The sequence below is a fragment of the Ursus americanus genome, chromosome 9 (assembly GCF_024610735.1).
Source record: "Ursus americanus isolate L20-20 chromosome 9, mUrsAme1.1.p, whole genome shotgun sequence".
NCBI classification, from domain to species: Eukaryota; Metazoa; Chordata; class Mammalia; order Carnivora; family Ursidae; genus Ursus; species Ursus americanus.
This window is the reverse complement of record NC_142135.1, coordinates 56854572-56878333: the sequence shown is the minus strand read 5'-3', so window position 1 is coordinate 56878333 and position 23762 is coordinate 56854572. Positions and strand designations below refer to the sequence as shown.

Genomic DNA, 23762 nt, shown 5'->3' with positions numbered 1-23762 from the left:
TCTGGAAGGATTCTGAAGGTGGATCTGACAGGACCAGCTGACTGATTGGGTGTGAGCTCAGCATGGCCCTCCCAGCTAAGCAGGTATATCCCTGTATCTTGCGTGTCCCCCACTCCGGGCGGGCCAGCCTTTTCACTGGCTTTTAGTTGTACTTCTTCTATTCTCTAACTCGAAATATCCTTGTCTGTTTCATGCCAACCTTTTGTGGTCTATCAAAAGTCCTACAGAGCATGTTGTCAAGTCAGCTGAATTTAATTCAGTTTAACAAGTTTTATTTAATAGGCATTGAGTTTAGTTATTATGCTAAGAACACTTAGAATGCAAAGGTTATGTGAGATATAGCCGGAACCTCAAGGAACTTCTGGCTTTTGTCTCATGTGTAGTAGGGGGAGTAACTGTAACACGAGGATTTATTCATTTATTCTATGAGCTCAGCATGGCCACTGGGAAGCCCAATAACTATTGGGAGCTTGACTTATGCCAAGCTGAGCCTCCTTTTTCCTGTCTTTCCCATCTCATCATCCACCTAATTCTTTAGGCCCCCGACCAGGGGTATCCTTTAATTATCTCTTTTCCTTATCCCCCACACTCAGTGTGTTGGTGATTCCCATTTTCACTATCTCCAGAATATGTTCTCAAGCCAACCACTTCTCACTGTCCTCTGCTCACCACTCATACCCCTCATTTCTCCTCTGGCCTCTGCAGCAGTCTCTCAGATTGTCCTCTCTCCACTTCGATTCTTTACCCCGTAAAATCTGCTCTTGACCCAGAGACCAGGGAGGTCTTTTGAAAATGTAAATGAGTCAGACAATGTCACTCTTCTTGCTTAAAACTTTCCAGTGGCTTTTCACACTTCACACTTCACAATTAGAGTGAAGTCCCAACTTTATACCAAGACCTCCCAGACCCCTCCAGATGGCCCCTGCCTACTTGTCTGATCCCTGTGATTCCCGCCCACCCTCTCTCATTATTTGCCGTCCACACTGGCCTTTATTATTATCATTGTTTATATTACCAATGTAACACACATCAAAGTTACCCTTTTAACCATCTTTAAGTGTACAGTTCAACGGCATTAAGGATATTCACAGTGTTGTGTGATCATTACCGCTATCCCTTTCCAGAATTTTCATAATCCTGAGCAGAAATTCTGTACCCATTAAACACTAATACCCCATTTCTCCGTCCCTCTAGTTCCTGGTAACTTCCACCCTACCTTCTGTCCCTGCGAATTTGCTTACTGCAGGTATCTCACATAATAGTCTTTGCGCATGTTTGTGTCTGTCTGTGCATGTTTTTGTTGTTGCTCGAACATATCAAAGTCATCTCACCTCCGAGTCTGCACTTACTAGAAATCCTTCTGGTTAAAACACTCTTCTCCAGTTTCCACAGGCCTGGTTCCTTCCCATCACTCCCTGAGTAATGCAGTTGAAGTGTCTCCACCAGCTCCGCGCCCCACTCCTCTGTCTCCACCATGCACTCGCTCTTTGTCCCATGACTCTCTTTGATTTTCTTATTAGCATGTACATTTCTCAAGAGCAGGACCCATGACTTCTTGCTGATTGTTGTTTCTTTAGTGCCTAAAGAGATGTTCATCACAAAATAGGTGCCAAGCAAATAGGTGCCACACATTTGTTATCTGAAGTGTGCCCAGCACTGTGCTACCTACCAGAGATATGAAAAACAAATGAGACATCCTTCCTGCCCTGAAGGCTGGTGCTATCTTTATGAAGAAGACAGATATGTAAATGAATAGTTGTAATAAAGATTTACAAATGACTGCTGAAAGACGGTCAAGGGCTATGAATGATAGTGTGTTTGTGACTTGTGGGCGTGGGGAGGTGTGGAGGAGTCAAGGAAGGCTTAACAGTGTTGATGATATTTGAATACATTTTGAAGGAGGAGAGGAATGTCTAGACTGAGGATGACAAGGGCATTCCCGTCAAAAGGGACCGCATATTTATGTATCAGTAATTCCACCAAAGAGGTAAAATGAAGTGCTATGATGGTTCAACTCCAGCCAACATTTCCTCCCTAGACCTCCGAGAATACTTAATGCCAACACTCAGAGGGGCACTGGTTTCATTTCCACTGCCAACTGCAGTTGCCTGGAATGTTGGATTAAGAAGGATTCTGAGGCAGAGCTCAGTGGGAAAGCGCTATGTTGGATTAGCAATGCTGATTTTTATGGTTGCAGGGGAAATAGGAGCTTCTTGCGCTGTGCGTTTGTTAAAACAGGTCACCACTTTCTGTAACAAACCAAATAGAGGATTTTATCACATACATGGTGACTTTAAAGTAATGAAGCTGTCTTCCAGTAGTTCCTTGTAAATAATAAAATCACATTCCATACAGTGCTATATGATCTTTTGATTCTTACATCTAATTATTGTTTGGATGTTGATCTTGTCCTCCCAGAAAAATCATAGACTTCCTGATGTGAAAACTAAGTCTCATATCTCTGTTCTCCACTCTCTAACACCCCTGCCCCCTGCCCACCCTGCTCTGATTCCTGGCCCAACACTGAGCACCCACAGGGGCTCTCTAAACATTTATCTGGTTGAATTGAGTTGTTGATGTTGTCATCATAATCAGACAACTTCAGACATGCAGAATCCTTAATTGGAAATAGAAAATTGCCCTTAGTAACACGACTCTGGTGATTCACTGCTTTTAACATATTCTCAGCTTCTTCTCCAGAGTCTTTGGTTGGCTTGCTCTGAGGATTTTCTACAAGGATATGGCTGGGAAAGAAGATACACATTACACTATGCTTGGTAATGCATATGAAAATGCCCACATTTCAATACCATAACAACCTTTTTATTCCTAAGAAAGGTAATGATGGGTATTAATTATGCAAATCTTTGAAAATACAGGTGAAAATGAAGACATAAGGTAACCTAAGCCTGTCACGATGGAGTTGACCACTGTCAATATTCTAATTTTGGTGAATACTCTTTTAGATATATAAAGGCGTATATTAAAAACCATAAAACCAGAATCATACTGTATATACTATTGGGTAACCATGTTTTTAAAAACTTGATAATACATCTATGTCATTAAATATTCTAAAAATTCATTTTAATGACTGCATATTAATTTAATATATAGGTATACAAATTTACTTACTCAACCACTTCTGTACATTTTTAATTGAGATAAACTTGACATATAACATTTTATTAGTTTCAGGTGTACAAAAAGACAGATATATGTGTATATTGCAACAGTAAATCTGGTTAACATCCATCACCACACATAGTTACAAATTTTCTTTTATGATGAGAACTTTGATGATATATTCTATTAGCAACTTTTAAATGTACAATACAGTTTTGTTAACTATAGTCATCATGCTGTATATTACATCTCAGGATTTACTTATTTTGTAACTGGAAGTTTATACCTTCGGACCACCTTCACCCATTTTTGTCCATGCCCATCCGCCACCTCTGGCAACCACCAATCTCTTCTCTGTATCTATAAATTTAGTGTTTTGTTTTGTGGATTCCTCATATTAGAGAGATCATACAGTGTTTGTCTTTCTCTGTCTGAATTAGCATAATGCCCTCAGAACCCATCTGTGTTGCGAATTGGGCATTTTTTCTTTGGTCATAAACCATTAAGGGATGAACATCTGTTGGTCAAATATTTGTGAACATCCATGATTAGGTGAAATGACTGTTAATATAATTCATTCTGTGGGAATTTTGTTACAAGTAAACTCAATTAATTGAATGAGAGATGTTAACATTAATTTTTTAAAAAGATTATTTATTTATTTATTTATTTAGAGAGCATGAGCAGCACAGGGGCAAAGGGAGAGGGAGAGAGAGAGAGACTCTCAAGCAGATTCTGCGCTGAACCCAGAGCCCCTTTTGGGCTGGATTGCATAGCCCTGAGATTCATGACCTGAACCAAAACCATTAGAGTCTGACACTTAACTGACTGAGCAACCCAGGAGTCCCTAACATTAATTTTAACGGTTGCATTCAGGGACAAATCCACACAAGCCTGGTATCATCTCTCTCCCCTCCTTCTCAGTGCTTTTATGAACTCTTCTTCTTTTTCTTCTTTTTTTTTTTTTAAAGATTTTATTTATTTATTTGACAGAGAGAGAGAGAGAGAGACAGCCAGAGACAGAGGGAACACAAGCAGGGGGAATGGGAGAGGAAGAAGCAGGCTCCCAGCGGAGGAGCCTGATGTGGGGCTTGATCCCAGAATGCCAGGATCACGCCCTGAGCCGAAGACAGACGCTTAATGACTGCGCAACCGAGGCGCCCCTACGAACTCTTCTTCTATACCTTTCTTGAAACTCCTACTGCAGGAAGACTGTTCATTAGCTTATTCATTTGTTTATTCACTCACTTAACATTTACCAGATCTCTAAGTACTTGATGTATATTTTCTATTTTGAACCAATGGAACATACACAGCATGAAGAGAGTGGATAAAAGGAGAGCAGTGTCGATGGGAAACGGTTAAAAAGTTCCAAAATAGAACAAGTAATGTTATGAAAATATTTTTGGGGGAGTTTTTTTCCTCCACACCGTTTAAACTAATTCAGTATCTTCAACCTCCACCTTAACAATATTAGGATGTTAAAACACGAATCTATTATGGGAGGTTTCCTTTCTGTACTTATGCAGTATTTTAAAACCTATTTTACTGTGGTAGGGACACTTTACATGAGATCTACTCTCTTCAGTGGTTAAGTGTAGAACACAATATTGTTGACTGTAGGCACAGTGTCATACAGCAGAGCTCTAGAACTTACTCATCTTGCTTGATTGAAACTTTATGCCCGTTGCTTAGTAATTCCCTATCTCCTCCGCTTCCTGAGCCTCTAGCAACCACTATTCTACTCTTTGGTTCTATGAATTTGACTATTTGAGATACCGCATGTAAGTGGAATGATACAGTATTTGTCCTTATATGACCAGCTTATTTCCCTTAGCATAATGTTCATAGGATTCATCCGTGTTGTAGCATATTGCAAAATTTCCTTCTTTTTCTTAAGGCTGAATAGTATTCCACTGTATGTATAGGCCACATTTTTATTTACTTATTTGTTCATTTATTTATTTATTTTAAGATTTTATTTATTTACTTGACAAAGCGCACGTGCACAAGCAGGGGGAGCGGCAGGTAGAGGGAGAGGGATAAGCAGGCTTCCCACGGAGCAGGGAGCCCAACACGGGGCTCAATCCCAGGACCCTGGTAGCTTAACTGACTGAGCCACCCAGGTGTCCTAAAATAAAATCTTAAAAAAAAAAAAAAGGAAATCATGTGCAAGGAAAATTTTACTTCTTCCTTTCCGATTTGGATGCTTTTTATTTATTTTTCTTGCCTAATTGATCTGACTAGGTTTTCTGGTGCTATTAAAGGGTGGTTATCCTTGCTTTCTTTCTAATCTTAGAGGAAAAACTTTCAGTTTTTTACCGTTGAGTGTAATGTTAGCTATGGACTTTTCATATATGGTTTTTATTATGTTGAGGCCATTTCCTCTAATCCTAATTTTTGAGAGTTTTTATCACAAAAGGGTGTTAAATTTTGTCAAATGCATTTTCTGTATCTATTGAGATAATCATATGATTTTTATCCTTCATCCTATAGAATTTTGCATCTACATTCATTAGAGATATTGGCCTGTAGTTTTCTTGTGGCGTCTTTGTCTGATTTTTAAAATTGAAGATTTTATTTATTTATTTATTTAAGAGAGAGTGAAAGTGAGAGACAGCAAAGAGGGAGAGGGAGAAGCAGACTCATTGCTGAAAGGAGAGCCCGATGGGGGGCTCCGTCCCAGGACCCCGAGATCACAACCTGAGCTGAAGGCAGATGCTTTAACCGACTGAACCACCCAGGCATCCCTTTGTCTGGTTTTAGTATCAGGGTAATGCTGGGCTCATAAAATAAGTTTGGAAATGGTCCATTTCAATATTTTGAAAGAGTTTGAGGATTAGTATTAATTCTTATTTAAATGTTGGGGGGTAGAATTTACCTGTGAGGACATCTGGTCCTAAGCTTTTCTTTGTTGGGAAATTTTTTATTACTTATTCAATCTCTTTATTACTTATAAGTCTCTTGAGACTTTCTAATTTGTCATTCCTTTGGGTATTCCCCATGGAAAACTTGGGGCAATGGATACATGAGCCAACCTCTTGCTTCCTGAGTGAAGCTGGGAGCTAGGGGATCTTTTCCTGATTGTGCTGTGCCAGATGAGGGTTTCTGGTAAAAGGCTGTCCTCTACTGACTTTGGTGAGTCTGATTTCACGTTCTCCTGGGATACAGGAAACTTTCAATTAGTTTCTGATTTCTTGCAAAGGGAATTTGTCCATGAGTTGTTACTGAATTGGTATGTTTGTGAGGGGAAGAGGGGGTCTTGGACTTCTTACTCTGCCATTTTGTTGATGTCACTCCTCCAGGGAGGGAGATGTTTTTAACCACCCTCAGTTTTTCTCATTACATGATTTCAATGGCATCTTTTGGGGAATGATATTCAGAATACTCTACTTACTAGAAATGATTTGTAATAATTTATTGACATTATCTTTGTTCTTCCATTTAGATAACATGAAAGTTCCTATTTCGATAGATCCTAAACCCTGTATAACATTGAAGGGAAGCAGGGGATATTTGCACCTTTCCTACGTTCCACGTAAGTTCAATGTTTTCTTTTTGTAATTCAGTGAAAAGGGTTCAAGAAGTATTAATGATAAATGATTGTGTTCTAAATGTACATGTATTGGTTTTCTATTTCTATGTGAAAAATACCACAATTTTACTGGCTTAAAACACTACACATCTATTATCTTTCAGTCTTTGTGTGTCAGTAGCCTAGATATGGCTTAGTTTGTCTGGTTCAGGCTCTCCCACAAGGTTTCCGTTAAGGTGTCAGCCAGGACTGGAGTCTCTTCTGAATGTTCAAGTAGGGAAGGGTCCACTTCTAAGCTCACGTGGTTGTTGACAGTATTCATTTCCTGTCTGGCTGTTGGACAGCACTCAGTTCCTTGCCATAAGGGCCTTTTCAACATGGCTTCTTGCTTCATCAAAGCCAGCAGAAGGGGCAAGCTAACAAGATCCAAGTCACAATCTAATGTAGGCTAATCATGGAAGTGTCACTCTATCACCTTTGCTGTATGCTGTTTGTTAGAAGCAAGCCACTAGGCTAGCTCACCCTCATGGGAGAGGGGATTACGTATGGCGTGGGGGTAAAAATGGAAATAACTCGAGACTTCTAAAAATCTAATAGGTGTATCCTTTGTCAACCATTAACTAGTCAGCTCATAAGTAAAGCTGGGTTTCCACTAATCAAAGATCTGTATATGAGCGAGCCACAACTTTTTTTTTTTTTTAAAGATGACTTTTCTAAAAAAAAACTATGATGATTATGGGATGAAAGAAGGCAGCTTTTTGGTTTGTTTTGTGCTGTGTCTTGTTTTTCCTCTCTATGATTTCACTTGTAATCATCAGCTTAGTAAAAATGAAGTTGGGTAATGGTGATAGCACCAGGATGGATGAGTGTCTGTGAAAACATACAAAATGTTCTTCCTCTCCTCCTAGTCAGCTCTGTTGCCTATAAGTCCTAGGAAACTTCAGCTCTAACCATCATCATTATCATTGTTGTTTTCATCACCACCAGCATCATTTACTCCTAACTCATATTTGGAGCTTATACTTTACAAAGTGCTTTCACGTAAATAAACTTAAACATTTCCCCCGATTTTAGTTCTTCAGTTTACAAAAGACAGCTGAAAACCCAGAAATATAGACAATAAACTTGTGTTTTAATTTCCCTGAACCTAATTGTTTAAACAGTATTTTGAAACTTTGTCTCTGTATTCACGTATTCATTAAAAATACTTAGAAATGGGGCGCCTGGGTGGCTCAGTCATTGGGCGTCTGCCTTCGGCTCAGGGCGTGATCCCGGCATTCTGGGATCGGGCCCCACATTGGGCTCCTCTGCTAGGAGCCTGCTTCTTCCTCTCCCACTCCCCCTGCTTGTGTTCCCTCTCTCGCTGGCTGTCTCTCTCTCTGTCAAATGAATAAAATCTTTAAAAAAAAAAAAACTTAGAAATGCATAGTATATTTCAAGTATTGTGATAGGTCTTTGGAATTCATTGATAAATAAGATGTTTTCTTGACCTTCAAGAATCAGTGCAATAGGAGAGAGAGATCTGTAGATAATATGGTATGATAAGTGAAATGATAGCATTAAGGCTCAGTGGTAGCACAGAGGAAAGGATAATCAACTCTGTTCACTCCACTTTCTTGGTCAAAGGTGAAAGAAATAATCTAAGTTTTTGCCTGGCCAAAGTTCTACAATTTTTTCCTTTTCTCAGGTTTTGTTTTCTGCTTTATGTGATGTGCTTTATCCACCCCCACCCCCCATGTTTGGCAGAAGTGATTATTTACATAACAAATGACCTCATTTTCAAGTGAACCTCTTGCCCTTACCCCCCCCCCCCCAAACAGAATGTATTCTTCTAGGCTGAAGTAATACTACAATACTGTGTACTTGGGTTTCTCTGAAAAGAAGATATTAAAAAGGCATTAGACATACAAGAGATTTATTGGGGGAAGTGCTGGGAAAAATAAAGTGAAGAGGAAGCCAGAGTAAGCAAGGAGAGAATTCAGATTAACGTGCAAGTCTGATATCTTTGAAATGAGAGAGGAAAGGAAGAACTATTTGGTAAGGTGGTCATCAGACCAAAACGCATCCCTGGGGTACTCTGTGCCAGGTCCGTGGAGAGCCTTAGAGCAAAGATTGCTTGTCACATCACAAGTGTCTCATGACAGGCGGAGGTGGTTTGGTTAATAGTGTCCTTGTGGTGTTTGGTTATTACAGGGGCAGCCTTGGTCATAATAGGAGCAATATAGGAGTTTGGCTTCTGGATGATTTTGGAGAGAGATCTGAAGGTGCGGCAGCTAAAGGCTGTCTGCCAACTACCCTCCTTCTCCCAGCAGGTTCTTTGAAAGGGAGATTTGAGTACCTCACCATTCACTAAATATGACATTTTTATAACATTATATTAATTCGGTACAAAAGAATTATTTAGTCAAATTTTGAAAATTGGATTATTTGTGTTTTTTTGGTGGTGTTGTATAAGTTCTTTATATATTTTGGATGTTAATCCCTTATTGAATCTATCATTTGCAAATATCTTCTCCCATTCAGGTTGCCATTTTGTTTTGTTGATGGGTTCCTTTGCTGTGCAAAAGCTTTATATTTCGGTGTAGTCCCAATAGTTTAATTTTGCTTCTGTTTCCCTTGTCAAAGTAGACATATTTAGAAAAAATGTTTTACGGCTGATGTCAAAGAGATTACTGCCTGTTTTCCTCCAGGAATCTTAAGGTTTCGGGTCTTACATTTAGGTATTTATCCACTTTAAGTTTATTTTTGTGTGTGTTATAAGAAAGTGTTCTAGTTTCATTCTTTTGCATGTGGCTATCCAGTTTCCTCAATACTATTTGTTGAAGAGACTGTCTTTTTCCCGTTGTATATTCTTGCCTCCTTTGTCATAGAGTAATGGACCAGGCAACTGTGGCTTTGTTTCTGGGCTCTCTGTTTTGTTCCATTGATCTATGTGTCTATTTTTGTGCCAGGGCTATACTCTTTCAATTACTACAGCTTTGTGGTATATCTTGAAATCTGCAATTGTGATATGTCCAGCTTTGTTCTTTTTCAAGATCGCTTTGCCTATTTGGGGTCTTTTGTGGTTCCATACAAATTTTAGGATTATGTGTTCTATTTCTGTGAGAAAGGTTTTAGTATTTTCATAGGGATTGCATTAAATCTGTAGATTGCTTTGGATAGTATAGATATTTTAGCAATATTCGTTCTCCCAATCCATGAGCATGGAATATTTTTCCATTTGTTTGTGTCACCTTCAATTTCTTTCATCAGTGTTTTATAGTTTTCAGAGTATAGGTCTTTCACCTCTTTGGAAAAGTTTATTCCTAGGTATTTTATTCTTTGGTACAATTGTAAATGGGATTGTTTTCTTAATTTCTCTTTTTGCTACTTTATTATTAGTGTATAGAAATACAATAGATTTCTGTATATTAATTTTTTATTCTGTGACTCTACTGAACTCATTTATCAATTCCAGTAGTTTTTTGGTGGAGTCTTTAGGGTTTTCTTTATATAATATCATGTCATCTGCAAAGAGTGAAAGCTTTACTTCTTCCTTACCAATTTGGATGCCCTTTATTTCTTTTTGTTGTCTGATTGCTGTGGCTGGGACTTCTAGTACTATGTTGTATAAAAGTGGTGAGAGTAAACATCCTTATCTTGTTCCTGATCTTAGAGGAAAAGCTCTCAGTTTTTCCCCATTGAGTATGTTGTTAGCTGTAGGTTTTTCATATATGGCCTTTATTATGTTGAGGTATGTTCCCTCTAAACCCTACTTTGTTGAGAGTTTTTACCATGAATGGATGTTGTACTTTGTCAAATGCTTTTTCTGAATCTATCGAAATGATCATATAGTTTTTATTCTTTCTCTTGTTAATGTGATGTATCATGTTGATTGATTTGTGAATACTGAACCACTCTTGTATCCCTGGAATAAGTCCTACCTGATCATGATGAATGATTTGTTAATGTGTTGCTGGATTTGGTTTGCTAATATTTTGTTAAGGATGTTTACATCTATGTTCATCAGAGATACTGACTCATAGATCCCTTTTTTTGTACTGTCTTTATCTGGTTTTGGTGTCAGAGTAGTGCTGGCCTCATAAAATGAATCTGGAAGCTTTCCTTCCTCTTCTATTTTTTGGAATTTTTTTTTAAATTAAGATATAATGTGTTATTTGTTTCATCAGTCTTATATAATACCCAGTGCTCATTACAACACATACCCTCCCCAATGTTTACCAGTAACCCCATCTCCCTACCCCCCTCCCCTCCAGCAGCCCTCAGTTTATTTCCTAAGATTAAAAGTCTCTTATGGTTTGTCTCCCTCTTTGGTTTCATCTTGTTTCATTTTTCCTCTCTTCCCCTATGATCCTCTGCCTTGTCTCTTAAATTCTGCATATCTGTGAGATCATATGATAATTGTCTTTGATTGACTTATTTCACTTAGCATAATACCCTCTAGTTCCATCCACGTAGTTGCAAATGGGAAGATTTTGATTTTTTTTTATGGCTGGTATTTTTTGGAATAGTTTGAGAAGAATAGGTAACTTCTTAAAAAAATGTTTGCTTATATTCACCTGTGAAATCATCTGGCCCTAGACTTTCGTTTGTTGGGAGTTTTTTGATTGATTCATTTTCATTGCTGGTAATTGGTCTTTTCAAATTTTCTGTTTCTCTCTGATTCAGTTTTGGAAGGTTGTATGTTTCTAGGAATTTATCCATCCCTCTAGGTTGTCCAGTTTGTTGGCATATAATTTTTCATAATGTTCTCTTATAATCATTTGTATTTCTGTGGTGTTGCTTGTTATTTCTCCTCTTTCATTTCTGGGTTTGAGTCCCTTCTCTCTCTCTCTCTCTCTCTTTTTTTTTTTTTTTTTTGATGAGTCTGACTAAAGGTTTATCAATTTTGTTGAACTTTTCGAAGAATCAGCTCCTGCTTTCATCGATTATTTAGTCATATTTTTGTACTGCTTTATAATTATGACCCGAGTTTCCCTAGAATGTATTGGAATGTCTGTATAAGTGTGGGGCCATATCCATAGAAATCAACATTATTTTTATGGGACTATAGCTACTTAAATTCAATAAGAGCTATAAGAACTTGAATCAAAAATAGGTTGCGGATGGAAATTATTTATTTTGAGATTTATAGCTTTGCTAGTAAATTATTTGTATACTATTAACTGATTAATAAAAAAACAAATAAAGCTGGACTTTAAGCCTCCTTCAAAGTTATATCTGAAAGTTCTTGGAGTTGTGTTAGCTGAGCTCAAAAACAGTCTTGTTACTGCATGTAGCTACCGTGTTTCTTGTCTCTCACTCTGATACCCACATTGGTATCCCTGGCTTACTGAGCCATACAAGTGGTATCTCACTTTGTCTATTGTTCATGTGCCTAAAATGACCATAGTGATGTCCAAGGGCAAGAAGCTTCTCAAGGTGCAAACTACTGAGATGTCAAAGCAGCACTTCCTTTCTTGGAGTCATTGAAGACTGGAATCACACTGTGTTTCATGGAAAAATGAAAGAAGTTTCATTGTCCTGAATCATCACTAGTACCACAGCAGTACTGCCATATGCCCATGTCTCAAGGAATTCCCCGTGAAAACAGTTCTTCAACTTCTACACCTATCCCTACTTTGGGAGTGGTGTAGGCCAAAGTTCATGGAGTGGACCATGGAACCACTGTTTGAAACACACCCTATGATGTTCTTTTCCACACGTTACCCTGAAAGTGGAGAAGTGGAAACAAATGAGGAATTTTGGTGGTACTTTAGGCTCAGGGTAATGAGGGCCTGCATTAGGAGAGTGATGATGGGGATGAAAAGGAGCCTAGTAAGATTTATTGGGATCGCAAATTCTAATGCCTATATGGTGATGAAGATGAGGTAGTCAATTTTGGATCTGTTGGGTGAGACAATGAGCAACATTTGAGTAGAGATATTGAATGCATATGTGGGACAGGTGCTCAGGAGAAAGGTTGAGACTAAAGATGATGATTTAGGAATTATCACCCTATGTGGTACCTAGAGCCAGGGAGTATGTGCACAGTAAAACTTGAGAACTGAGGATACAACCCCAAGAAAGAGAAGCCAATGAGGAGAAGGAGTCAGAGACGTTGGAGGACAACCAGAAGAGAATGGTAGCACCAATACCAAAGGAAGGAGTATTGAGGAAGGAGATGGCATTTCTGTTAAGCATACCAAGTTCAGGTTAAAGGTGGAAAATTTTTCTTTTGATTATGACTACAATGAGTCATGGTGACTTTATTAGGAAAATATTTTCAGCGACATAGTAGTTGCAATATTTTTTTAAAAAGTAATCTTTATACTCACAATATAGGGCTCAAACTCATGACCCTGCCTTCAAGAGTCACATGCTCTACCCACTGAGCCAGCCTAGAGCCTCACAATAGTTATTTTTATTATAAAAAAGATTATACATATTTTCCAGTTGGACCAACTGAATAAATTGGAATTGTGGAGCAAAATGCAGTATTTACTGGAATTTTCCATGTTAAATGGTACTAGGGAGACCATAAGAAATTAAAAAGATAACTCATGTAATTTTTTTTAACTCATGTAATTTTTAATCAAAAGGTTGTTTTAGTCTCCAAGAACTCTTTCATCAAAACTCTTAAAAAAATGGGCATGAGTTGATTATCCTCATTTCCTTTCCTTTTCATTTCTTTTTTTTTGAACTTCCTAGCAGAACTATAATTAGAACTGAAAATTTTACATTTCCATTTGATAGTTTTCTCAAAAATATAGGCTCCTCTCTTTTCAGGCACAGCATACGTAATTCTTACTGTGGAATATCCTGTTTGGTTACATTTTACTAATTATCCTCTTAGAACTTCAGTTTTCTCAACTGTTACACAGGGATAGCAATGCCCACATGGTAAGTTGTTGTGATGATTAAATGAAATAATATAGGAAAAGTGCTGGGCACGTTTTAAGTGTACAGTAAAGGTTAATTATTATTTATAAAAGAATCTATTATTTGAAGGACTAATGGGATTTTTTTTTCTTTTTAAGGAAGAGATATTAAAAAATTATATTTCAAACTCTATTTATCTTTTAACTCCATGCATTTTCCAATGCGCAAAGAAGTTATTTGCCGAGGATCTGATGATGTTTATTCTTTCTGCAGAGCTCTGAAGGGAGGTAAGCATTCAATTCATATTATTTTCAGAATGGAACATAATAGTTTATGAGAATGTTCTGAATATGAAATGCTCTGAAAATGTGCAATTCCTTTTCTAATAATTTTTTCATCCAAAATTTTTACTTTTAGCAGTTTAAACAACATTTTACAATTATGTCATTGAGTTATATGAAGATGGTACTTATTTAAGTGTGTTTGAAGGTATATTAAAATTTTTACCTTGTTCAGATTAATATTATACATTTACCATTGGTTATGATCCCTTTTTCTAAACACTACACTTATTATTTTTTATAGAAACTCACTGAACCATAACCAAGGGAACAGGATTGGTGGAATCAGAGGGGAAAGAAAAAAAGGAATTAAAAAAAAATTTATTAAAAAAAAAACCTCACTAGATTTTTCTACAGTGTTTTCCTCAATGTCTTCCCTCACTTTTTTCCACATTGATGTTATTCAGAGAATAATAAAATTTCAGAACTTAGGACCTTAAAGGTTACTTATTGCAAACTCATAAATTTTTCCTTAATAATTTTAAACTAGTATTTTAAATAGTTTAAATGTTTATAAATATTTTACTATCACATTACCAAAAATTGGAAAGTATAAACAATAAAAATATCACAGAGTCATATTTCTAAAAACATTTTGGAATGTCTCTTTCTGATTTTTCAATGTATGTACATTGCTTATGTACTTATAAGTATACTAGCTATAACAGTTTTTTTTTTTTTAAGATTTTATTTTTAAGTAATCTCTACGCCCAACATGGGACTTGAACTTACAACCCCAAGATCAAGAGTCATATGCTCTACCAACTAAGCCAGCCAGGTGACCCAATAATTTTCTTTTTAAAAATTATTGTATTCAATTGTTTGACTAGATGAGCCATGTGGTTCAAAAACCAAAGTATAAACATTACATAATGAAACATCTCCCTTATTGGGTATGCTCTGGTTTATTGAACCATTCTCCTGTTGGACATTAGTTTCCTTCTGATATTTTTACTATTATAAATAATATTATAATAAATATTTATCTGTATATAATTTTTTTCATATTTTATATCTGAATATGTTTGCAAGGAGTTACATTTAACTGCTAGGGAAATATCTGAGCTTAACTGGGTTGACTGTATTTGTGGTTTTGTTTACATAGGCCAAATCCCTTTTCTAAAGCAATGTATCAATTTATACATTATATCACCAGCAATGTGTATGTACAGTAGTTTAATCTCTGTCTTGTTAACAGGGGACATTATCATCTAAAAAAAAAGAAGAAGAAGTTTCAAAAAAAACTATTAGGTTAAAAAAAAAACAATTATTTTATTAACATTTTAAAGTTACTATTGCTGTTGAATATTTTCCTATACAATTAGTTACCATTAACCTGTGCCCTCTTTTGTTTAAAAAAAGGGTTTTAGGTAGGGGTGCCTGGCTGTCTCAGTCAGTTAAGCATCTGACTCTTGATTTAGGTTCAAGTCATGATCTCAGGGTGGTTAGATCGAGCCCTGCGTTAGGCTCCCTGCTCAGGGGAAGTCTGCTTGGGATTCTCTCTCTCTCTCTTCCTCTGAACCGCCCCCCACCCCCAGCTCTCTCTCTCTCTTAAAAAAAAAAAGAAATTAGGTAGTTTACATGAATACATTAAATTTAGCAACATAGCATAGATTAGATATGGATGGGACAAAAAAATGGAAAATAAGGGCTGGGAATTAATGGAATGAGAGTAGTATAAAAATTCATATCAGGCTTATACTGGCTTTGACATTTTTATCAGTTTGATTATACATTTTCTAGCAGTCATTAAGAAAATTGTTCCTACGTACATCAGGGGTTTTTTGCCAGTGAAGTTTCGAGATAAATCTCCTAGCCAACCATCTCTCCACAGCTCTGACTTGTCTGCCACCCCCAAACCATATGCAAATAATGGAACTGGCATTGTTTCGAAGTCTGGGCTCAGAGTTGAAAAGACCTAAGTCTCTGTCCCAACCTTTCCACCTACCAACAATGTGGCCTTGGGTGTGTTATTTAACCTCTATCGGCCTCATTTTCCTCATCTATAAAATGGGGACAGTGAAACCTATTGTATATGATTTTAAGGATATAATTAGAAAATGCATATAAAAAAGGTTAGTACAGTGCTCAGAATGAGAATTCAGGAAGTATGGTTATCGAATAATAAATACTCAGGTGGGTAATAGGAGTCCTTTTGTTCCTGATTTAACAGTCCTGTCATTTTTACAAGTGAGGAGACGGATGCCTAGAGTGATTCAGTGATGCGTCATTGGTCATTTGGAGAACTAGTAATAGTAGCCTCATGACTCTTAAGACTCACTCTTCCACTATACCAGGCTTTCTCTTTGAAAACAAACAAACAAACAAACAAACAAACAAACAAACCCTCTTGGAAGATTAATGTTGTTGTCGTTGTTTTTTAAATAACTGTTTCACAATCCCACCTAATTTCTGTGAGATTATGTTGACATTTTATCTGAATTTTTAAAATTTCACTTTCTTGAGACCTAAGGTGTGTCAGACTCAACCCAGTCTGCTGGCTTTTCCCTCCCTCCCTCATTTTCTTCTACAAACATCTGTTGAACCTAATTTGAGCAAATCATGATTTAGGCTCTAGTGATCCAAAGTTGAATGATAGGGTCTCCCTCATCAGAAGGTCCCTCTGTTCTGGGAAAGACAGTCATGGGAACAAAAATTATAATGAAATGTCATAAATGCCAATAGAATTAAATGCTCCTAGTTTTAACTATATAGTTATCAATTTGCTGTGACAGAACTCAGATAAGGTTACAGAAAGTATGTTATTAAAGTCTTGAATCTGAGAACATCAGAGAGGAGGAGGAAGGACATTCCTTGGAGAGGAAACAGCATATGCAAACACATCTAGCCATGAAAGAATATGGTTCATTTGGAGAGTAGTTTTTTTGTAGCTGGAGCAGAATGTGCTGTGGGGAATTGCTGGAGATGAGCCTAGGAAAGGGGGCAGGAGCAAGCATGTAAGTCATGCACAAAATATTGGCCTGCATCTTGTCATCAGTGGGTAGGGATGACCCACCGAGATTTTCAGTTTTGCAGATAACTAGTGTCCATATGGAAGGAGGCGGGGGTTGGCCGAGGCAGGAAACTGGGATGGAAGGAAGAGGAGCCAGGAGGCTGTGTGAGACACAATGAAGACTGAACAAAGATGGCAGCCTGGGAGCAGAGGGGAGGAGAAGAGAGAGGGCGTATTTGGAGACACAATTGGCAGGATATGCTGATTGATTTGAGGTGGCAGGCAAAGATCAGGTAAAATCAAGGGCTGGTAGAGGGCCAGTGACTGGGATTAGCAGAAGTGCCATTATCTGAAATGATGAGTACAGAAGAAAGGGCAGATTTTTAAAGAGAAAGCAATGGGTTCTGGTTTGGACATATTGAGCTCAAGGTAATTTTGGAACATTCAAATAAACATGTCCATCTGGTAGCTGAGTATATGGGCTCAGAGCTCAGGGCATTCTGATTTAAGAAGCACTGATGCTATCAAGAGACCCTTGAAAATTTGAGAATCAAATTAGTAAGTACCATACATATCTACTTTTAAAATAATTTTCCTTTTTGTATTTGTTACAAAAGTCATATATTTTTAGGATATGATATTTAGAAAATATAGGCAAGCAAAAATAAAATAAAAATTATGCATAATATTACCACTTCTTACACACACACACACTCACATATCTTTGTTTCTTTAATTTATTATTTATTTATTTATTTATTTATTTATTTATTTATTTATTTGACAGAGAGATACAGCCAGTGAGAGAGGGAACACAAGCAGGGGGAGTGGGAGAGGAAGAAGCAGGCTCCTAGAGGGGAAGCCTGATATGGGGCTCAATCCCAGAACGCTGGGATCACGCCCTGAGCCGAAGGCAGATGCTTAATGACTGCGCCACCCAGGCGCCCCTGTTTGTTTCTTTTAAAAACACATTTGAGGGGCGCCTAGGTGGCTCAGTTGGTTAAGTGTCTGCCTTCAGCTCAGGTCATGATCTCAGGGTTTGGATCAATTCCCGTGTCAGGCTCTTTGCTCAGCAGGGAGTTTCCTAGTTCCTTTCCCTCTGCCCCTTCCCCCTGCTCGTGCTCTCTCTATCTCTCGCAAATAAATAAATAAAATAAAATCTTAAAAAAAAAACACATTTGAATATAAATAAATGGATATTTCAAAGGCATTTTAAACTTAATTATCTGTCAGCCCTGTTTCCAGAATCTTGCTAAGGTTGCTGTAGCAAAGTACCACGACAAGCTAGCTGGCTCAGAACAGCAGACAATGATTGTCTGACAGTCTGGAAGCTAGAAGTCCAAATCAAAGTATTGGCAAGGCTGTGCTCCCTCTGACGGGGTGAGGGAAAGATCTGTTCTGGGCCTCTCTCCTAGCTTCTAAAGGCCCAGGTGATTCTTGCCTTGTAGATGGCCATCTTCTCCCCGTGTCCCTTCACAATCTTCTCTCTATGCATGTCTGTCTGTGTCTAAATTTCCCCTTTTTATAAGGACACAGTCATATGAGATTAGGGCCCACCTTAATGACCTCATCTTGACCATCTAGCAAAGGTGCTATTTCCAAATAAGGCCATGTTCACAGGCACTGGGGGTTACGACTTCGACGTCTTTCTGAGGGACACAATTCAACTCATAACACCACCTGAGACTTAGATTCTGCATTCTCAATGGTTGCCAGGAAAAGTGTGCTGGGCCACAAGTGAGCTGCGTGGGAAGAATAGAGAGGAGCCTAAGCAGGGGCTCTATCTTCTTTTCCTCTGCCCCTGCCTTGGTTCTCTCCTGGCTTCTTGAGTGTGGGCAGAAGCTTCAAGCTAACTTCCCATAAGAATAGAATGGAATATATGAGCAACATATGAGCTTTCTAAGAGAGACAAAATAATGGAAAAAGAAGACTATCTTACAGAAGAGGTTAGTACCCCTTCTTCCCACCTGACCTGGTAAACGCTTGGGCAGCCTCCCCAGGTAGAAATCTCGAAGTTACTCTTGATTTCTTTCTCAAATCCTCAAGTCTCATCCATCTCCTTTCTTTCCTCTCTCACACAAAGTTTTCAGGATTGCCTTCACAACCAGGGCCTTGGATTCAGAAAAGGCTTCACATTTAGAATTTAATATTCCATGATCATAGTCTTGAGATTCTTAATAATTGTATCTTTGAGTGCGTGTTTTGTAAGTGAAGTCTGATGGGACCATGGGGCATGCACGCAGCTCCCCTACATGGGTTCTGGCTCCCTGCTGCCCAGTCCTCTGCTGGCATCCTGGGCCCTGATGGTACCCCCCACCCAAGTTACAGCCAGTGACCCCTGCCACCTGGGGGGAGCCTGGATGCAGGGAGGGTCAGGATTAGGCGAAGCTGCCCTGCAGTGTCTGAAGTGGGATGTGGTCATGTTCAGCTCACCTGGGCTGGCAGCACTGGCTTGTTCAGTAGGTGACTAGGTGGCGGCAGGACTGCTTCCTCACCAACAGGTAGCTCATGGAGGTGTTACCTGGAGGTTGCAAAACCCTTGAGGGTCACTTGTGGGACAGCAGGCCTGTGGGAAGGAAAGAAGCCCGATTTGTCTTCTCTTCCCTGATGTGAGGCATGAGACATCTGGCAGGATGGAGGAGGGAGAGCCTCAGGCAGCTGTGAGGGCCATGCTTTGCGCAGGTGTCCCCATCATGGAGCAGCCTCTCGGGCTGTACTCACCTTGCACTCTGTGCCGAGAAAACATTCCCTTGGATCATTCCATGCCTGGGTGTACCTTCTCTTCCTTCTTTCAAATTTCCTGAGCCAAGCTTGTTAGTTTTCTCCGGTCAGCTTGAGGTACCTTCTGGGGATGAGCCACCAAATACAAATTGTGTCATTTCAGTGATTCTGCCTCAGAGTTAAAAGCTCTAATATTTGGGTTTAAAGCTGTCATTGCACAATATAAAGATGAATGGCAATTTAAAATTTTGTTTGATTTCAAATGATATTACGTAGCAAATAAAGAATATGGCAAGTCTAGAGAGAGACATCGGAGGAAAGGAAAAAGCTTTATATTTCCGTACCTTTAATAGGATGTCTCCCTGCTTTTTTTTTTTTTTTTAAGATTTTATTTATTTATTTGACAGAGAGAGACCGTGAGAGAGGGAACACAAGCAGGGGGAGTATAAGAGGAGAAGCAGGCTTCCTGCTGAGCAGGGAGCCCAACGTGGGGCTTGATCCCAGGACCCTGGGATCATGACCTGAGCCGAAGGCAGACGCTTAATGGCTGAGCCATCCAGGCGCCCCTCTCTCCTGCTTTTTGACCAAGGGGCCCCCATTTTCATTTTGCACTGGGCCTTGTAAATTATGTAGCTGAGTCAGGGAGCCAGGGACCAGGTACTAGGAGCTGGAGATTGAGAAGTGACCAAAGCAAAGCCCCTGTCCTCATGGAGCTTATAAGCTAGTAAACAATATCATAACTAAGTCATGAAAATGAAATAAGATTCAGTTTATGAAAAGTACTCTCAAGGAAAGTAGCAGACTTATGAGACAAACTTTATCTACCTATGTGGGAGGGCACCTGAGTTGGTGGGCATGGAAGGCGTTTACCTCCTTTTCTCTTCACCGCCGTCCCTGCCTCCTGGCCTCTAACTGGTCTCCCTGACTCTTAGTGCCCCCTTAAATCTGTTCGCAATATGGTCATGTGACCCATCTTTCTAAACGCACTCTGACCATGTCACACCTTTGGATGTTCTTTCATTGCCTCCATTCTCTCAAATGTGGAATCTGAGCACATTTATGTTTACTTCTTCAGGTTTCCTTCTTAGCGCTCTTGCTTCTTCTTTGCTTTAATAATGCTGAGTCACTTGCAGGTGTATGCATTAGTCATACTGATTTTCACTTTCCTGCCTTTGCTTCTCTTTTTCCTGCCACCTGGAATGTCCTTTTCCTTCCTTCCTATCCTTTATGACAATTCAACTCACTTCCTTTTCTTTTCTAGATTCCCTTTCCATGGCATCTTGTGAATAACAGTAATTATAATATCAATGATAATATTAATGACATCATTATTATTCACTAGATGCCATGGGAAGAAGGTCTAGAAAGGAGAAGGAATAATATTTAATGTTCTAATAAATAACATTTTAATGTTAATAACATTTAAAAAATATTTTATTTATTTATTTGAGAGAGAGAGAGAGAGAGAGAGAGCACAAGCCCAGGGGAGGGGCAGAGAGAGAAGCAGACTCCCCACTGAGCAGGGATCCCAGGACCCTCAGATCATGACCTGAGCTGATTGCAGCTGCCCACCTGACTGAACCACCCAGGTGCCCCAAATGTTAATAACATTTAATGAGTGCTACATGCCAGACATTGTTCTGAGCACACACATGTCTTAGCTCATATAGCCTTCATGTTAGTCCTATGAGATAGGTGTTATTATCCATTGTCATTTTCCCGAAGCACAGAGAAGTTAAGTGACTTGCCCAACGCCACACTCTATGTAAGGAGAGGAGCTGAGATTCAGATCCAGAACTATTACTCTTACCAAAAATGCTATGTACTGCTTTTATCCCTTGCTACATCTTTCCATTGCATTGTATTTGGAATGGTTTCTTTGCATGCCTGTATCTCCAATAGACGTTAACTCTTTGAAGGAAGGAACAGTGTATACTAGCCCTTGTCACCTCAGTCCCTGGTAATAGTAGCTTTCAATAAATACTTGTTGAACTATTAAAATTGGATTGGATTGGCCTTGAATGAAAAATCGTAACATCCTGAAGACATGATCACTTTACTAAGCTCAAGAACTAAGATGTCACTGTATTAACACCTCTAATAAGGATATACCCAGAAGCAAATAGGTGCTTTTTTATGAAAATAGAAGTATATATATGCAAACATAATCCATTCATTTGCTATTAAGGATTGTCTTAACTAGTTAGAACAATAACCATTATAGGTTGCATTTGCCTATTTATATTACTTTAAAAGAGATTTTTGGCCACTATTGCTTTTGTTAGAGATTCAGAACATTTCTACTTTTCTATCCTTATCCTGTAAGTTCACTCCTTTGGTGTTTCTGATTAGGTCGGTGGAGTGTGGTTTTTCCTGCACTTCTGACTGTCTCCCACAGCTTCTGCAGGCCCAGGCCCGTGGCCGTGCATTTCAACAGTGACGACTTAGGCTTCTCAGTGGTGGGATTGGAAGGAGATTTGGTATCCTGGCTGCCTCCCAACTCTCTTCTCCACTTCTAGGAAGATCTATGATACTCTGCTGAAGGAGCAACAGTATTAAATATGCACATATGGAATTGGGCATGAAGCCTATGAGCATTAGCTTGTTCATTCATTCACTATTGAGACTAGTGGGCCTTAAAATTTTGCATCCCCTGAGGGATGAAATCTGGGCTGACACTGAGAGACGCTTGGGGTGGCAGAAGATGCCATCAGAGAATGAGCCAGGATATAAAATTCATCACTTCTACAATTTGCTTGGGACTGCCTCTGCCAGCTGCAGTGTAAAAGGTACACTCCATACTACATAAAAAATCCCCTAATGATGACCCATATAATTTTTTGTATTTTGTATTTTGTTTGTAGAGACTGTGAATACAGCAGTATCCTTCTCCTACAAGGGAATACGATTTTCTAAGGTATTGTTCGAGTCGTTTGTACTTTCTTAAGAATCTTTTCCAATAACAATGTGCTAAGAATTTCAAACAAGCCATTCACAACTTCAAAACCAGCTATTCAACATTAACGTGTTTTAAGACCGTGTTTTTCACTTTTATTTAGTTTTGGGTATTTTGCTATTTCTTCTTTCTGTAGGATATAGAAATATGGAAACGTAGCACAAAAGAAAGCTCTTTTACTTCATGTTTTTCCTCTAACCTACATGGCTAAAAGGAATACGAATGCTCGTTATTAATATGGGGAATGATCTTTGGGTGAAAGCACTGTAAGACCGTTGTGTGACTCAGTAACTGCCTCCATGAATAGTCATGATGCAATTTTAGATATTTGCATTAGATCCCTGGCAATGAAATTTTGTACATGTTTCACTTTGGGTGATTATTTTTAAAATAAACTTCAACATTGGATATTCCTTACCTATTTTGTTCTAATGGATATTGAATGTTTGAAAATCTCACAGGCTACTTTCAAAAAATTGTAAAAAAATTGTCAATTGTCCCTCTTATAATTGGGAAATAAATAGGTTTATGCTCGCTGAATTCAAAAGCATATAAAATTTCATCTCATTAGAAAACTGAGATAATGATAACCAATTTAATTTAAACGGCTTCCTCTTACTAAGACAAGAGTTCTTATAAAAGTCTTACAAAATAGAAGCAGCTAACATTTTATTTGCTTGTATTTCTTATTCCTCGTTTTAGGGACGATACAGATGTGTTGCGGAAGCCGTCTCTGGAGATCCTGAAGAAATGCTTTTTTGTCTGAATTTTACCATCATACACCACCCTGATTTCAATTAGAATAAATAAAGTATATTTTTATTTTTCAGGGGTCTTATTGTTCACTTAATTTTTTTTTCACAGTGTATTAGTGTCTGCCATAACAAATAGCACAGACCAGGTGGCCTGAACAATTAGAAATTTGTTTTCTCACAGTTGTGGAGGCTAGAAATGGGAAATAGAAGTAGGGGTGGGTTTGGTTCCTTTTAGGGCCTCTCCCTTCGGCTTGTAGATGGCTGCCTTCTCTGTGTCTTCACGTGGTTTTCCCTGTGTGTGTGTCCTGATCTCTTGTTCTAAGGACACCAGTCACATTGGTTTAGAGCCCATCCTAATGACCTCATTTTACCTTAATTACCTCTTTAAAGGTGCTACCTACAAATCCAGTCACATTCTGAGGCTCTGGGGGTGAGGGCTTAAGCGTATGAATTTTGGAGGGACAAAATTCAGCCCATAACACACAGGTCGTGAAATCTCTTCACTGGTTGACTT

General features: G+C 38.6%; 1 protein-coding gene across 1 annotated transcript in view; it reads left to right on the top strand.

Annotated features, from left to right (window-relative positions):
* LY96 (lymphocyte antigen 96) overlaps positions 1 to 23320 on the top strand; it is a 28837-nt gene extending 5517 nt beyond the window's left edge. Inside the window, exons 2-5 of the mRNA XM_045810168.2 lie at positions 6575 to 6664; positions 13681 to 13809; positions 22402 to 22454; positions 23196 to 23320. Of these exons, the coding sequence (XP_045666124.1) occupies positions 6575 to 6664; positions 13681 to 13809; positions 22402 to 22454; positions 23196 to 23294 (371 nt within the window). The 3' untranslated portion in view covers positions 23295 to 23320. The remainder of the gene's footprint in view (positions 1 to 6574; positions 6665 to 13680; positions 13810 to 22401; positions 22455 to 23195) is intronic.
* Positions 23321 to 23762: the final 442 nt, after the last annotated feature.